Source organism: Prionailurus viverrinus, chromosome A1 (genome assembly GCF_022837055.1).
Source record: "Prionailurus viverrinus isolate Anna chromosome A1, UM_Priviv_1.0, whole genome shotgun sequence".
Taxonomy (NCBI): Eukaryota; Metazoa; Chordata; class Mammalia; order Carnivora; family Felidae; genus Prionailurus; species Prionailurus viverrinus.
The window spans coordinates 173665068-173681039 of record NC_062561.1 but is presented as its reverse complement, the minus strand read 5'-3'; the positions used below and the strand labels follow the sequence as shown (position 1 = coordinate 173681039).

The 15972-nt window shown below is 43.6% G+C and overlaps 1 protein-coding gene and 1 long non-coding RNA gene across 11 annotated transcripts in view; one reads left to right on the top strand and one right to left on the bottom strand.

Moving 5' to 3' along the window:
* The window catches only part of LOC125176992 (uncharacterized), a 64393-nt gene extending 50157 nt beyond the window's left edge, over positions 1-14236 (bottom strand). For 5 of the 6 annotated variants that reach the window (XR_007156460.1, XR_007156461.1, XR_007156452.1 and 2 more), the window contains exons 1-4: positions 14097-14236; positions 11792-12044; positions 9698-9890; positions 112-312 (exon numbers count right to left, since the gene is read on the bottom strand). This is a non-coding gene — a long non-coding RNA (uncharacterized LOC125176992). The remainder of the gene's footprint in view (positions 1-111; positions 313-9697; positions 9891-11791; positions 12045-14096) is intronic. The other variant, XR_007156459.1, reaches the window with a different exon arrangement.
* Positions 1-15972, top strand: part of MCC (MCC regulator of WNT signaling pathway) — a 470733-nt gene that overhangs the window by 179961 nt on the left and 274800 nt on the right. Inside the window, exon 1 of one of the 5 annotated variants that reach the window (XM_047878953.1) lies at positions 14594-14707. The exons of the other annotated variants lie outside the window; for them this stretch is intronic. Within the exon in view, the coding sequence (XP_047734909.1) occupies positions 14651-14707 (57 nt within the window). The 5' untranslated portion in view covers positions 14594-14650. Of the gene's footprint in view, positions 1-14593; positions 14708-15972 lie in introns of those variants that run through there. 5 annotated transcript variants of the gene reach the window in all.

The window sequence follows — 15972 nt, the reverse complement described above, 5'->3', positions numbered from 1 at the left end:
TCCAGCATTCGGTTCATCATCATCTTGAATTGTGGGCTTAATCAAGTTCCTTCACTTAATGTGAATGTTTGTGTTCAAAACCTAGCATCCTGCTTTAAGGAAAATGCTCACCTTTTATTTCTTTTGGATAGTCCTCAGTGTTGTGAAACCTGATGAAAACAGCCAATGAAGTGAATCTAATTTGGGTGGTTGAACACGAGGAGGAATCAGGGAGGTTGCACAGAATGTCGCTTTCATTAAAATAGCTTTGTCCGAGAAGACGTTCTTATTAGACTTCTGCATCTGTTCCAGTGTTGTTTCCATTTTGCTTTGCTTAAGTTATAAAAGAATGTTATTAAAATGAAAACTTGGTTTTAGAAATACAGATATACAGTCAGTGGGTTGGACTGAGTGTTGTGTTAGCTGAAGGATTTTGTATGTCTGCCCCAGGATGGGAGAGCAGTTTGGTTTCCCCTCTTAGATACAAAGCCAGCACATAAAACGGAGTTTATTTGTGCAGAGCTGGGCAGCAGGTGTAATAAGATGATGCACTGTGTTTGTGTGACCCTGCCTTTAATGGCCCTGTAGTGGCTCATTCATTCATTTTCCAGATGTAAATTAAAAGTGGAGGTTGCAGATTAGATGTGCCAGGGCTCACGTGGGCTGTGTGAAATGTAGTTTCTCTCACTCCAGAACTTACTGGATCATGACAGAAATATTAACGAGCTCTAGGAGAACATGCAACTCTTATGAGGATTCATTTCCATCAAGAATAGGTAGTTGGCTTTGCTAGCAGATGTGGCCTTTAAATTTATTTTTCCCTTGTTCTTATTATTTGTAATAGTTATTTTAATTCAGTTAGCAATACAAAGGAGTTTAAGCAATATTCTCAAGTTATCTGTATAGTCTTTCAATTTTGAATATGATTAATGTGAAGTAGATTCTCCTACTTATTAAAAGAAACATCTCTTGAGAGTCTACTTTGTGTCCAGCAGCGTCTGGGTACTTTGTAAGGAGAAATAATCCATTCATCCCAATCTTTTGCTGTCATTAAAAAAAAAAAAAAAAAAAAGGTCAAATGAAGAGCATTTGACCTCTCTGGATGCTATTAAGATTATTTACATAACAATTCAAACTAGACTTTCTAAACTGGCTTTGTGCCACAGAACTTAGTATTAAGTTGAACTGTTTAAAAATCATGCTGTTTACCATTTATGTTCTATGAACATTGTCAGTCCCATCAGGTTCAATCTAATACCTGTAAGTTGTTGAGCCCCCACTAGATAAATGACTGTGCTCAGTATATGGAGACTATGCAAATTCTATCAATAAAAGAGACAGAGCTTTGGGAACTACTGTTGAAGAAGAGCTCACTGATGTGGCTGTTGTTAGGAATTTGGGGATTTCCTAGCAGGCATGAGGATATGTGCATGAGAGCACGGCACTAAATTTGGGATTTATAATTTAACATCTTATAATCCTCACCTTAAAAGAACCTCATCCAGTAGTAAAAAATCACCAACTTTATTTGCGGAGAACATGAATACTAAATAGAGCTTATAATGCATTTCGTTAAAAAATCCTTTCTTGTTGCTTGAGAACAAAGCTCCCGGGCAGATTAAATCTGCAAACAGAGTATGCAAATTGGAGGCCAGAGTCCAAGGCCCGGAATGATCCAGATCCTTGGACGAGAAATGAGAAGGTCCTGCTGAACCTCAGCTGACCTGCCGAAATGAACATTGTGGCCCAGTGGAGCCCCAGCAAGGCTCTTTCTTGGTCCATATCACACTGGCTGCATGCTGTGCGGAGTTGAGCAAAACACCTCTCTCAGGTGAGACCGCAGTAATGGTGCTCGTGTGCCCCCTTTCTAGTACAAACACCTCAGGACTGGCAGGAAAATAGCATCCCCATAAAAATCTCTAAAACAGAGGGCTAAGTTCTCCAACCCTGACTCACAAGTCCAACCATATTGTAATTGGAAAAATGAGCTTTTGTATGCCTATCATTTTTAAAGGCCAATAAAGGCAAAGTGAAGCCCCATGACCTTTTGATTTTATTCTACCATTTTGCCTATAAAATGGCAGATTCTTATATGGGCCTCTCCAGGAGCTTTGAGAGAGCGTACAATATCTATTTTGAATTCAGATATCTTCTCGGACTATGATTTCCACTAAAGGATGCACGAAAAACACCCCAAAACAACAGGAACCTAAGAAAATAGCTGAGTGCTGATACTGACCTGTGACTTCTGGATTAGGAGACACACTTCCACAGAGGAAGGTGCCCTGGGACATTCCTGTTATTTGCCTATTTCTCCTATGTCTCCAGCCCAGCTGCACACTCACCCACCAGGGTCAGATAGGACAAAAACTCTTACGCCGGAATAGGAGCTCTAATTTCCTCAAACCCATTTTTCTTCCAGTGTGTAATTTGGCCCTCGCAGACTTTGATGTTCCTTCTCTATGCTTTTATTTTTCATTTTTCATTATTGAGAGAGAGAAAGAGAGAGAATGAGTGGGGGAGAGGCAGAGAGGAGGGAGAGAGAGAATCCCAATGAGGCATGATGCTGTTAGCTGAGAGCCCAACTCGGGCTCAGTCCCATAAACTGTGAGATCATGACCTGAGCTGAAATCAAGAGTCGGATGTTTAGTCGACTGAGCCACCCAGGCACCCCAACACTGGCCTTTTTTTTAATTATTATTTTTTTAATGTTTATTTATTTTTGAGAGAGAGACAAAGTGTGAGCAGGGGAGGGGCAGAGAGAGAGGGAGACACAGGATCTGAAGCAGGCTCCAAGCTCTGAGCTGTCAGCACAGGTTCTAACTCACCTGAGCCAAAGTCAGACACTTAACCGACTGAGCCACCTAGGCGCCCCTGCTGGCCTTCTTATTAGTAACTCACTGCCTGTATTCCTTCCCTACAAAGCCTTTGCACATGCTGTTCCAGTGACCTAAATAACTCTTTCTCCCGTTTTTTACCTAGTTAACTTCTGTACATCCTTTAGATCTTAGCCCACACATCTCTTCCTTAAAGAAGTGTTCTTTGACCTTCCCCTCTCCACTATTGTAGGCTAGATGTAGCTTTCATGTACTCTCGTGTTTCTATACTCCTGCCCTTCAGAGCACACACTGCAGCTTCTAATTTTGTGTTTCCTTTTTATGGTTAAGTAATGTAGCAGTAATCTGTTGCCACATATGCTGTGTGATAAAACACCACAAAATCTCAGTAGCACTCAACAGTAAGTGTTTATGGCTCATGTATTTGGGGTCAGCTGCAGGTTGGCAGGGCAACTGTTGATCTTGGTTGGAGAGGCTGGGCTAACCCATATATCTGAGGATGAGCTGGCTGACTGCTGATTGAAGACTGGGGCATCGGCTCCCTGTGTCTCTCATCCTCTAGAATGGCCCAGGCACGCTCTCATGTTAGTGGCAGATGTTCAGGAGGACACATGAAAGGCTCTTGAGGCAGCACAGGTACACCATTACCTCTGGCTCATTCTACTGGCCAAAGTAAGTCACGCGGACAAGTCCAGAATCAGAGTGGGAGGGCACTGCAAAGTTACAGACAAGGACATGTTGACAAGGAGTTGTGAAGGTTGGGGGCATCTTGATGTCCTCCCACAATATGATTCTAGGATCAGTGGAAGGCAATGATGGTATCTCTTTTTATTCATCATTACATCCCTAGTCCCTAACAAGATGCTTGGCACATAGTAGTTGATAAATATTTCTTGAATGAAGGCAAGGCTACCTCTGAAAAGGCATCAATCTGACACTGTTGTCTCAAAAATATGGAGGAATGATCACTTTTGAGGAGGTTCCTACCTTAAGAAAAGTAAAAGAAATTAGTTCAAAATTGTTTTCCATTTCTTGTTCTTCAAATTTCCAAATTCACCCAAATGACAGCTGTTTGCCTCTTGGGGCTAGCTTTTATTTCCCATGAGATACATTTCTCTCTCTTTATCCTTGTTGCCAGTAATGGAAGGTGTTTGAAAAATAATTTCAAATGAAAAGATTTAAACATGAGTTGTATGAAGAAAGAGGGCGAAAACTTAATATTTGGGATATGAAGGAAAAACAGGGTAGCTTTTGTTAGTTTGGATAGTGGCCTGTGCACACTTCCTCATATGCCACGGACTTTCACAAAACAGACTCTGAAGGGCCAAGAGGAGGCTGACGGTGCATTCAAATGGCTTTGTTCCTAATAACTGAGAAAATAAGCCAAATATTTTGGTTAATTCAGGAATATGAAACCTAAAAAGATCCTGGGGGTATGAGACACAAACAGAAAGGAACTTGAGCTGGAAAGCAAAGATGGATTGGCATTGTAAAAAATATGGAACCTTAAAAGGGTTTCATATTTGGAGAGTGGTAAAGGCGCTGGGGAAGATGGGTTCACATGCTGTAAGGAAATTCTGTGCGAGTATGAGGATGATTTAACCGAACCATGTAACTGCGTACCTTTAATAAAGAAAAGCATTCTTTGATTCTGTCTTCATTTAAGAAATAATACCTCTTTTCTCCAGGGGTGATTTACGAAATACTTGATACCAGGGAGTAGCCACAGTAATGGAGGAAGGTCCAAGAGTCCTTGATTGTGCCAGCTGTTAGTCTGATGGCAGCTGAACTATAGAAAGTTCTGGGAGTTTCTGGAGATAGGAATTGGGGTAGCCTGGGCAGTGACTGGTTAGGGAGTGGGCACCCTCTGATTTGGGTCGATGGTTATTTACCAACTGGACCCAAACTGCTTCTGTTCTCTAATATTGACACAACCATTAGATAGTGGTAATGGTTGTGCAACTCTGCAAATATACTGAGAATCACTGAAATGTACACATTAAAAAGTGAATTTTATGTTGTGTGGATTATATCTCAACAAAGTATATAAAAATATCTAAAAAAAAGATTTACTTGTGCAATGATATGATCGAAAGCTGTATTTTGGAGAAAAATAGCTGGGCTAGAATATGCAGAATGATTTGGAGTTGAGTCATATTGCTAAGTTATAGTTACTAAAATATAAAGAGACAAGGCCTGGAAGATGCTGCTAACAGTACAAATGGAGACCAAGTGGAGAGAAAGGCCTAAATGACTGGCAGAGGAGATGACGGAGGAGGGGGCTGAAAATGACTCCAATGTTTCTAGACTGGAAACTCTGATTCCACTAACAGAAATTTGCAAGCTGAAAATTAAAGCTGGTTTTTGGTGGAACATGACAAGCTCAGTTTTAGACAGGCTTTATGGTGGTGATGGCAAGACTTAATGAAAGTATCTGGTAGTTACCTGAAAAAACATTAACTGGAGCACAAGCAAGGGTCAAGGCTAGAGTTGCTGATCACACAGCATTTGCTTGGAAGGGAGAGTTTGAGCTCATGTGTCAAATCATGCAGAACAACTGAGGAGGGCTGGGAGGAATGGGCAGGAGCCTGCTCCTCATGCCTTGGCTTGTCCCTGTGGGAGATCTCTTCCATAGCAGCCCATCCATTGGCACTTGTGGACTCAAAGTCTGGGAATGATTTTCCCCGCCTATGCCCGAGATCTTCCTTCTTCACCCATCAGCTTGGTATGATGCCAAATGAATTGCCTCTTTTGTCATTAGGTCTATGAGGCATATTAGATTAATTATTTCTCTACTCTTTTTGGGCAACTCCTGTAGCATATTCTAGCTAAAAGAGAGTAATGGAATAATGCTGTTTTAGCCTCCCAAAGAGCCCTACAAATAACAGTGGCAGGCATTTGGAATTCATTTAATTTCAGCATGCTCTCCAATTTTACTACATCTATTTTCATGCATCTATTTAATATATATTTTTTTCCTTTTCCTCTCCAGGAGATTGACCATATGCAAGTACTCCTGGGAAGATTTAGCCTCCCGCACCCCCGCCCCCCCACACTTTTTAAACTCCCTTGGATTTCCAAATCCCTAATCTCCACTGATTATATTTTCCTTTCTATGAAGAACCTTATATATTTTAAAGACATTTGGACAACAAATGAGTAAAGATTTGGAAAGATACTTTGAATATTTAAGGCAAGATGACATAGATACTTATTGGGCTCCAAAATATCTTATCAGACGGCAAAGAGGTTTTTGAAGCATCACATGATGCTTGCATAAGGCGGTGAATCTTAGCTAGGATTTCCCCACTAATAATGTCAGGGTGTCTATGCCAAACGATTCTGGGTTATTTGAATGCCTAGTCTGGGTGTGAGGCAGACCATGAATGCAGTTAAAGAGACAGACAAACACCACAGGGGTGCTTTCTTCTCTTGAGTTGCATTTGCCATTGGAAAAGGCTGGGTTTGTGTGTTCTATGTGTGAGATTTAATCTGGAAATAGTTTTCAAGTATTTCTTTTCTTAGCAGATTTTTAAACACAGACAAACCAAATTATCTACTGCATTCCATCTATTTCACAGCAGTAAGTCACTGGGTCTAAAAACAATGTGACTGATTTCATAAACAAAAAGGTGAGGACCCAGCATGACGAAACAGACTTCAAGTACCAGTTTAGGGAGAGATCCACCATGGTAACAACTCAGAGTTTCTAATCCTGGCCAAGAACGGATTCCAGGATAACTTGACTGAAGGAGCCTCATGCAGGGAGAGAAAAGCTCAGAAGTAGAAGTTACGATTTTGGTTCAAGATCTCATCTGATAGTTCAGTAATAGTGAGACTTTGGGCAATAAGCTTGTCAAAAGTTCTCTCCCTGTGCTCTCTCAACATTTTCCTTCCTAGTCACTATTCAGTCCACACAAATCTAGTTTCTATCTCTCTCCACCATTCAATGAAATTGCTTCTCTCAAGGTCACCAGTAATCTCCAAAACCAAAGGACATGTCAGTCTGTTTCACTGAAAACCCCACCGATATCCTTATCTCCTCTCGTATTGTTTTTTCCTCTAGTATTTTGACACAAATCCAAGACATTGTGTCATTTCACACCTAAATATTTCAATATATAACTACACAAGGTAACGACTCTTTTTAAGGATAACCTTAAGACCATCAACACATCTAAAAAGTAACTTTTAAAATCATCAAATATCTGAAAAGTATTGTTTCTGAATGTCTCATAAATATCTTCATTTTTTACAGTCAGGTTGTTTGACTCAAGATCCCAGTGAGGACCACACATTATAATTGGCTGATATGTCTATAGGTTTCCCCTTCCATTAATATTTTACTTGTTCACTTGTGTTTATTCCCCTTGCAATTTATTTGAAGAACACAGATTGTTTGTCCTGTAGAGTCTGCACCCTGTGGTTAATTTAACATGTTTCCTCATGTTAAACACTGCTGAGATGTCCTCATAGGTGTATTCTTCCATCAGAAGTCGTGTGTGTGGTGGTGTTATGTCGTTTTGTGATGTTAGTAGATGTGCTTTATACCTAAATCTATCAATTCTTTAGTGGCTGTAAAATAGGGATATTCCATTTCAATCAATTCTTCACTTATTCACAGGAATACTTCTAGGGGACGCCTGGGTGGCTTAGTCGACTAAGGGTCCGACTCTTGATTTCAGCTCAGGTCATAATCCCAGGGTCGTGGGATCGAGCCCCATGTTCGGCTCTGCTCTGACAGTATGGAGCCTGCTTGGGATTCTCTCTCTTGTCTCTCCGCCCTCTACCCCAATCACGTGTGCACACACATTCTTTCTCTCTCTCTCTCTCTCTCTCAAAATAAGTAAAATAAAACATTAAAAAAAGGAATACTTCTATAAAGCAAGAACTTTCTTTTGTCTATTTTTTAGGTTGCCCAGTGGTAAAGTTTGTATAGGAATAGATTTACCTTTTAAAAATGTAAATTGGAACATGTCTCTGCCCCACTTAGTCTTCCTGTGGCATCTTCATGTACACAGAATGAAATCTATGGCCTACACATACTCTGCATGGTCTGTTTCCTCCATCATCTTTTTCATCATGTTCCTTCACACTACTTTTTCTCAATATTTAAAATTAAATAACAGACTTGAAGTTTATTGAAATTTATTGGAAAAGTCAAGTCCTTTCTTGCCCCTGAATTTTTGCGCTTGCTGCTCCCACTGCTTGGTCTTCTCCCACTTTCTGCCTAGTTGGTTCCTTCTTGACCTTCATGCTGAAATGTCATCTCCTCATTGAGACCATCTCTGATTGCTTCGTTTAATGGGCCTGCTCTCCATCATCACAGCTCCTGTTTAATTCCTTGATAACACCCATCACAAGCTGTATTCTTTGTTTATAATCATTTTCCACCAAGCAAGGATTTTTTTTCTGCCCCATATACTGCTAAATCCCAAGGCATAGCACCATGTCTGGCACATAGTGGATGTTTTTCTTTTTTTGAATGAACACAAACTTGCTGACTCTGCATATCGTCATCTAGGTAAGTGGGATGCAGGGCGGAGCTAGGTGATTATAGGATTTCCTCCAGTTTTTTAATGTTGTTCTCTGAGGGCACGGAGACCAAGACAAAGACTGTCCAGTGCAATGCTCTCCGAATTCTTTATGTTGTGGCACCTGGAGCAAATGAGGTCTGTGATGAGGCAGGCCATCAAAGCTGTCTGGAGGTTCCCAACCTGGGACTCACGCCTGGCCCAGTGCCTGAGAGAAAAGCTGGCTTGGTGATTGAGCAGGGGGGCCATAGGAGTTGGGTTATGGAGAGCATTTCTGGAGTCATGAGGGTGGGACAGTGGGGTAGGCTTAAAGATTTAGGGCAGGAAATTCTTTTGAGTGTACAGTTTGACTTTTATGACCCTCAAGGAATTAGGGGTTTGGGACTTCCTGAATCCCCACAGATCTGAAATCTCCCTTTCCCCTGAAAAGTAACTTTCTTTTTCAAGAAATCCCACCTTTTAGCATCATTAAAAAGCATTCTCTTTCTCCAATGCAAATGCTTTGGGCTTGGTTGAGAAGATTAGGATGTATTTTTCACCTTTGTGTGAATTAGCTTAACTACTGCTTTCTTCTTAAAATCTGAGGTATCAACTGTTGTGTTTGGGTTGAGTGACTCAAGGGGGCATGGGACAGTTTTGGAGTTTGGGTTCTTGTGTGGGCTGGAGGAGGACAAGCCTGACCCAGCACAGAGGACTGCTATGCAAGCAAGGGTGGTTTGGATACCCGGGGGGTAGAGACAGAGGGCTCAGGTTAGCCAGCCCCAAAGTTTCAGTCAATTTCCTTAATGCTGGAGGTTCAAGATCTTTGCCTAAGGTTTCTTTGATTAATCTGATATTCATTACCAGTAGAGAGTACAGACAAGACCCAGAATATTATCCCTACTGTATAGAAACTCACCAAGGTCAGCAGCCATACATAGAGGGGTCAGACTGCCCCCAACAGCAGAAAGCCAGTGTGGCTACAGTGTGTGATCAGCACACAGTCCCATCCACTCCTGCAAACGGCAACCTCTGCTTTCCCAGAAACTTTCCTAGGGCTGTGGCTGCCTCTTATCCCAGAGACCAGATGGGAAGAGATTAGCCTTTAGGGAAGACAAGGCCCAGGAAGGAAGGGAACTCAGGGTCTTGCCCCATTAGAAAGCAGGTTTTCCTGCTCCTCCCAGCCCTGCTCTCTGATGCTGATAAACACCTCTGCCACCTCCTACCCACACCTCTGACTGGAGCCGACTCTCTGCTGAAGCAGAACTTGGAGAAGCTCTTCTAGAGGTATCACGTTGAGGTGGCCACAATGTGGAAGGATTTGTAGGCATTCAGTTATATACTTGGTAAACTATGGTGAGTGCTAACCTTGAGACCTTTCTCTTATTATACTGGAAATGCATTTGGGGCTTTATTCCCCTCCGGTGTGCTGAGATGACATGCTGGGCTGCTCCTTGCATTTCTCAGGTACTTAGGATGTTGACCCAGTTGACATCTTGTGTACAGCACTTATCTTTAGCTTTCTTGATGGTAGAGATTCCCAGCTTGATTTCTGACTAGACTAACAGGTTAAGAAAAATAACAAAATGTTTAAATGATAGCAAAAAACAAAACAAAACAAAAAAACACTTCATTTCATGGAATCTTAGATTGAGAAAAGCTCATTGCATGAAACCGTTCTCCACATTCGAATGACTTTCAGTGTGTCCCACCAGCCTTCCCCCGTTCTTGAACAATTTCAGAGGTCAAGGTCACGACTATTCTATTCTTGCATCGACAGGTCTTCCTTTCCTTAAAGTAAAATTTAATTACAAGTTATTAGTCTTCATTACCCCCTCCACAATCACACAGAGGGAAGTTGGATGGCTCTTCAATAAGTGCTATTAGTTAGTATGTATGTCTGAAGTCTTCTTGCTACTAGTCTGTAAAGTCTCCAGCTCTCTCAACCCTTACTGCTCTCCTGGGAAGAAGCATCAGAATCCTCTGCCTCCTCAAGCCTATCCAAAGCTAATCTCATGGTCCTTAGCTCTGTCCTTCCCTCCCTTCTCAGGAACTTTGGTCCATCCGCCTTCTCTCTCTGTATCTCCAGACTTCACATATGCCCCTCCTATCCTCTACTCAGTACTGCTTACCTACTCTAAGAAATTATGCCATCTGCCGAGTTCCTGTCAGCATCAAATTTATGGAAAGAGTAGTACACGGTTACTCATCACAGGTCCTTTTCATTTGCTCTGGTAATCTGCATTCTGTCTCCTTAGCTTTGTAGAAATTTCTCTTCGATGGACATTAATGTCTTTGAAGTGCTCCTTTATCAGTTTTCAGGCTTCTGCTCTCTCTGTAGCTTATAATATAGATGCTGCCCTCTTGCCTTGACAACATCTCCCTTAGACTCCCAGACCAGAGTTTCTGGTTATCTCCCTAGTTCTGCTAACTGGCCTTCCCTGCCGGTTCCTCTTTTTTTTTTTTTTTTTTTACCTTCCATGAAAAGACCTTCCTTAAGATAATGAATGTCCTCAGACCTCTTTTCCCTGTCTTTTCTTCCTTGGCAACCTTACTTGATTTCACGGTTTTATTTATTGTTTTAATAGGGGTAACCCCAAACCTTCATCTCCATCTCAACCCTGATTTATCCCTGTAGCTCCCCTGCAAGCTTCTGGCTGAACAGCTCCCCTTGAATATCCAGTTGTCACTTCAAACTTATGATATCTCAAACATAGTTTCCTCCCTAACCTATTCCTTCTTTGGAATCCCTGTTTTTGTTGAGGACATTGCCTGAAACCACACTCAGCCACATTGTAGATCTACAAGTCACATTTAAGTTCTCCTCCTTCCACCACAGTCTCTGTCTACTTTCTTCCTTATTTATTTATCTAATTAAACATTTTTTAATGTTTATTTAGTTTTGAGAGACAGGGAGACAGAACATGAGGGAGGGAGGGGCAGAGAGAGAGGGAGACAGAATCTGAAACAGGCTCCAGGCTCTGAGCTGTCAGGAAAGACACGCCTATTTGTTTTATTTTTAGAGAGAGTGAGAATAGAACAAGGGAGACGGGTAGAGGGAGAAAGAGAGAGAGTCTTTAAAAAATTTTTATTTTAAGTTTTATTTATTTTGAGAGAGAGCACGTGTAAATGCATGTGCAAGTGTGCATGAGCAGGGGATGGGCAGAGACAGAGGGGGGGGACAGAGAGAATCCGAAGCAGGCTCCACATGATCAGCATGGAGCCTGATGTGGGGCTCAATCCCATGACTGTGGGATCATGACCTGAGCTGAAATCAAGAGTTGGATGCTCAACTGACTGAGCCACCCAGGTGCCCCTGTCTACTCTCTTCCTATAGAATCTCTTCCATCTGTCCCCTCCCATCCATTTCCATTGCTCCAACTTAATTCAGGCCTTTGTAGCCTCTTGCTGGACCTACTGGGATAGTCTCATTGGCATGTCCAGGTCCCACTTTCAACTTACATTCTCTGTTGCCAGATTGTCATGGAGTTGCATCTTCTGTGGTGGTTAAGTATTCAAGTCACTATTTAAGAAGAAAATTCCATATATTCAACTTTCCTCTTGAAAATGCCTTATATTGTCCATAAAGTAGAATCTGCAGTCATACTGCTTCTTAATAAGTTCAACACTGCCAATTTTTCCTTCAGTCTTGGAACAGACCATTTTCTTTTGGTTGAACACCAGATGAAGTCATCTGCTTGGTTTTAGGGGCCATCTAGTATGAAAAATATGTTTCTTTAAACACCAGAATCACACTCAACACTAGTCTATTTGAATTCATGTGAGTTGCTCACGAGTGTGGTACAAATCCACTGGAATGTCTCAAAGCAAAGCTCTGATCCTATTATTTCTGTGCTCAGAAACCCTTAGTGGATCTCCATTGCCTATCATAGTCCCATTCCTTTAGCCTGTCACTCAAAACTGTTCATGATCTGGCTGTAACTCACTTACCTAATCCAGGTTCCACTCCAAAATGGAACACCTGCCATTCCTGTCACACGCCTGGCACATTCCATCCTGCATCCATATTTTCTTTCACATGGTCCCTCTGTCTGGGGTACCTTCACCTTACTCCCCATCTTTGCTGGACTCCGCCCTCCAGAGATCAACTCACATGCTGCCTAAGATTCTTTCACAGTTCTCCTCCAACTCAGTCCAGCCAAAATCCTATTTCCTCCCCTGAACTGCACTAGATCTTCATTTGTGTTGCTTTCATGGTAAGTTTCATTTTCTATCCAGAACTGTTATGTTCTTTATGTTTTATGACACTATAAACACCTTATGGGCAGGGCTAGTGTTTGAGTCTCCTTTATATTTTTATAGTCTTTCACCACCATCTCCATCTTCAAACACACATTCAGTTCTCAATAGGGTTTTTTTTTTTTAATGATTTTTAAAGATTTTATTTTTAAGTAATGTCTACACCCAACACAGGGCTTGAACTTACAACCCGGAGATCAAGAGTTACATGCTCCACTGAGTCAGCCAGGCGCTCCAGTTCTCAATAGGTTTTAATGAGTAAATAAGAAAAATAAATGTGGCTTCCTAGCCTCTCCCCATGCAGAAGAGCTTCTCCCAATGTGCTCTAGTCTGGCAGTGCCCCGAAACTTGGGACCCAGTGCTCCCCCAAAGCAGCAAACTTTTTTTTATCCCAATAGTGCCTCTATCAGGCAATGAATGAACTCACCAGGAAGGCAGCTGGGTAAGAAGATAAATGCAAATGGTCAAGCTCTTTGCTCCTTCTTAAAGAGCAAAATAAACATCCTATTTGAGTTGAAAAAAAAAAAAAAAGACCTTGGAAATTAACAATACAATGGCTTTTTCATAGAAGGCTCTAGGAAATGCCAAGTCTGTCACTGGAGATGGAGACATTTTGTTCCCATTGTGTAGAAAGAGACTGATGCGGCCTCTTAAGCAATCCTGCAGACCTACTGTTGGAAGGATCAGAACATTTTTTCAGTGTATTTCAAGTTCAGAGGGACTTTAACCTTTAAGGGGAGAAAAATCCCTTCCCTGTCACCTCCCTACACAGGGATGCTTTTACTTCAGGGAAACTCAAAACTGAGGGGAGTTCTGATTCCACCAGTCTACTGGATATAACAGTCCATTGAATCTTTTCTGATTCATACTCCAAACCCCAGAAATAAGGACCTAGCTCTGCTCAGATGAGCAGTGAGATTTTTAAGGAGGGTATGGGGGTTGAAGAGGATGGAGAATGTAACATTTAAAAGGACAGTCTAGCGTTGGGGAGGATGGAAAATTTAAGCCTATTTTATACCTCAAGGAATGGGGCATCTTCATCTTTATTATCGACATGCAGAAAATGTAATCTGCCCCAGCGACAGAGAGGGAGTGTCACAGCGAATTTACACCCTCGGTGTTGACTTTAGACAGATCAGGGGAAAATGACCGTCCTACACTCTTGTAAAATCTTAATGTGCCATGAGAAGTGCACAGCGCTGCCTGATGTACAAGTGGTCAGATTTGTCTTGACCTTATTAGATCATGGAAAGGGGCTTCTAGGAGGAATTTTGAAAAAAAAAATTCTGCACAAATACTCAGGTGGCCTTTTCTGTTTCTTCTCTTCCTCCTGGACTTGGGTCCTGTAATTACTATCGCAGAGAGCTGGAAGGATGCCTGCTCTCCCGGCAAGGTCCCCTCTACTCGGCCTCCCCCCCCCCCGCCCCCCGCCTCTTTTCTCTTTCTGGCCCCGCCTTCTCCGCGCACCGAGCAGCTAGACAGCTGTGTTCAATCAGAAACCACTTACAACTCCAGACGATTCAAAAGGGAAACTTCAGCGTGAAGTGCAGCCCCGCTCCGGTTTTCTGTAGCTTTCTTTCCCTCCCTGGAGCCCGAGGCGCGGGTCTCGCTCTCCCCGCCGCCCTGGTTTCTTCGGGAGCTCGCTGAAGCCCTCCGGGGTGCCGGATCCTACTGGGAGGTGCCCTCCAGCCTGGTAATGGGGGGCGGCGAGGCCCCGTAGGAGCGGCTCGGCGGCTCGGAGGGTGGCAGTTCCCCGGGACCCAGCGGTGGGAGCGCGCGGGCGGGTCCCCGCGCCGGCTCGGCCGCTGCAGCAGCTGCGAGCGCGCCACACCGCCGAGCCTCCGCAGCAATGGCTCGTCCGTGAAACGCCAGCCGGCTCTGTGCCTTCCAGGAGAGCTTGCATCCTTCCTTGGGGCTTCCCCACTGTCTTGGGTGAAAATGGCTGTCTAGACTAAAATGTGCCAGAAGGGACCAAGCGGTGGCTATCGAGCCTGGTAAGCCCAACTCAGAAGCTCCGAGACCTGGAGAAGGAGGAGGAGCTCGGCTCTGAAAAGTGCAGTCATGAATTCTGGAGTTGCCATGAAATATGGAAACGACTCCTCGGCGGAACTGAGTGAGGTAAGGAACAGCTGAGGTCGCGAGCTCTGGCTTCTCAAGCATTTGGTTTCCGACAAACGGCCGGTCCCTCCCGATCGCCCCCAGCCCTACACCCCTGCGCCCTACCCACCTCGTGCTCCCAGGAGGGAGGCAGCGCAATTAAAGATTAATAGATTTTTTGGATCTTGTTTTAACTTGTAGTGCTACTCAGGAAATGACCTGAACTGGCTTGATATTTCAGTCTGAAATCAGTGGCTCAAAAAAGAAACAAGCTCTCACCGCGCCGCCAAGACCTTCTGCTCTCCGCGGATATGGGTTCTCCGTCCCTTCCTACCCCGATTCCTCCAGTTTAGGCTCAACATTCCTTTTCTTAGCAGTCGGGGATCCCAAGCTGAGCCGAAGCCGTTGGTAACTAATTTGGTGGGGCTGCGGAGCTCATTGGATTGTTAAATCTACCACTTGGCTCCCACGTGTAATGCGTTTGGTTAAGTTCGGGCAAGGTGGTCTCTCGTCGGCGGAGATGAATGACCCACGCTGGGGAGGGGAGTGGGGAGGAAGCACATCAAAGCCGCTTAGAACTTTATTTCCTGCCCTGGACTGGACTCCTGAGTCTTTGAGGCAAGCGCATTTGCAATTCCTGGCTCTCACTGTAACATACCCACTTGAGTGTTTGAGACTGTCTTTGAAATTAAAGCTACATCAAACGGTATGCAAATATGTCAGCGGTGAGATGCTCAAAGCCACCTTTTTTTTGATGACTTTAGGGATGCCTCGGGCACAACCCCTCTTCCTCCCCCCATGCCCCTGAGCGCCCCCCCCCCCCCCCCCCGCTTTGAATACCTGAAAAGTATTCTTTTGAGTGGATGCTCAAAAGAGAGGAGAGGAGGATTCTGTGTGACCGATGTCTGCAGCAGGAGTCTTGGTGGCTGTAGGTTTTCCTCCTAACATCATCACTGAGCTATTTATGGGGCAAAAGTAGAATAAATAGTCTGTGCTTCTTGAGTATGGCTGAAGAGAGGAAAGGGGAAGAAAAGGAGACCAGTGTAAAAACAGCCGGAAGGCAGACAGAGGTGATGTCAGATTACCGAGGATGAAGGAAAAATGAAAGGATGCAGCCCTGGCTGTGGGGAGAGGGCTGGAAATGGGGAAGGGGGGGGGCGCATAGACCGGGGAAACCTGAGTGGGTCTGCAGCTGGTATCCAGCAGTGAATGCCCTGGGCCCTTGCCTGGTGCTCTGTGTGCTCTGTGTGTTGTCCCTGCTAGGGTTTAGAGTAGCATTTGGAGGT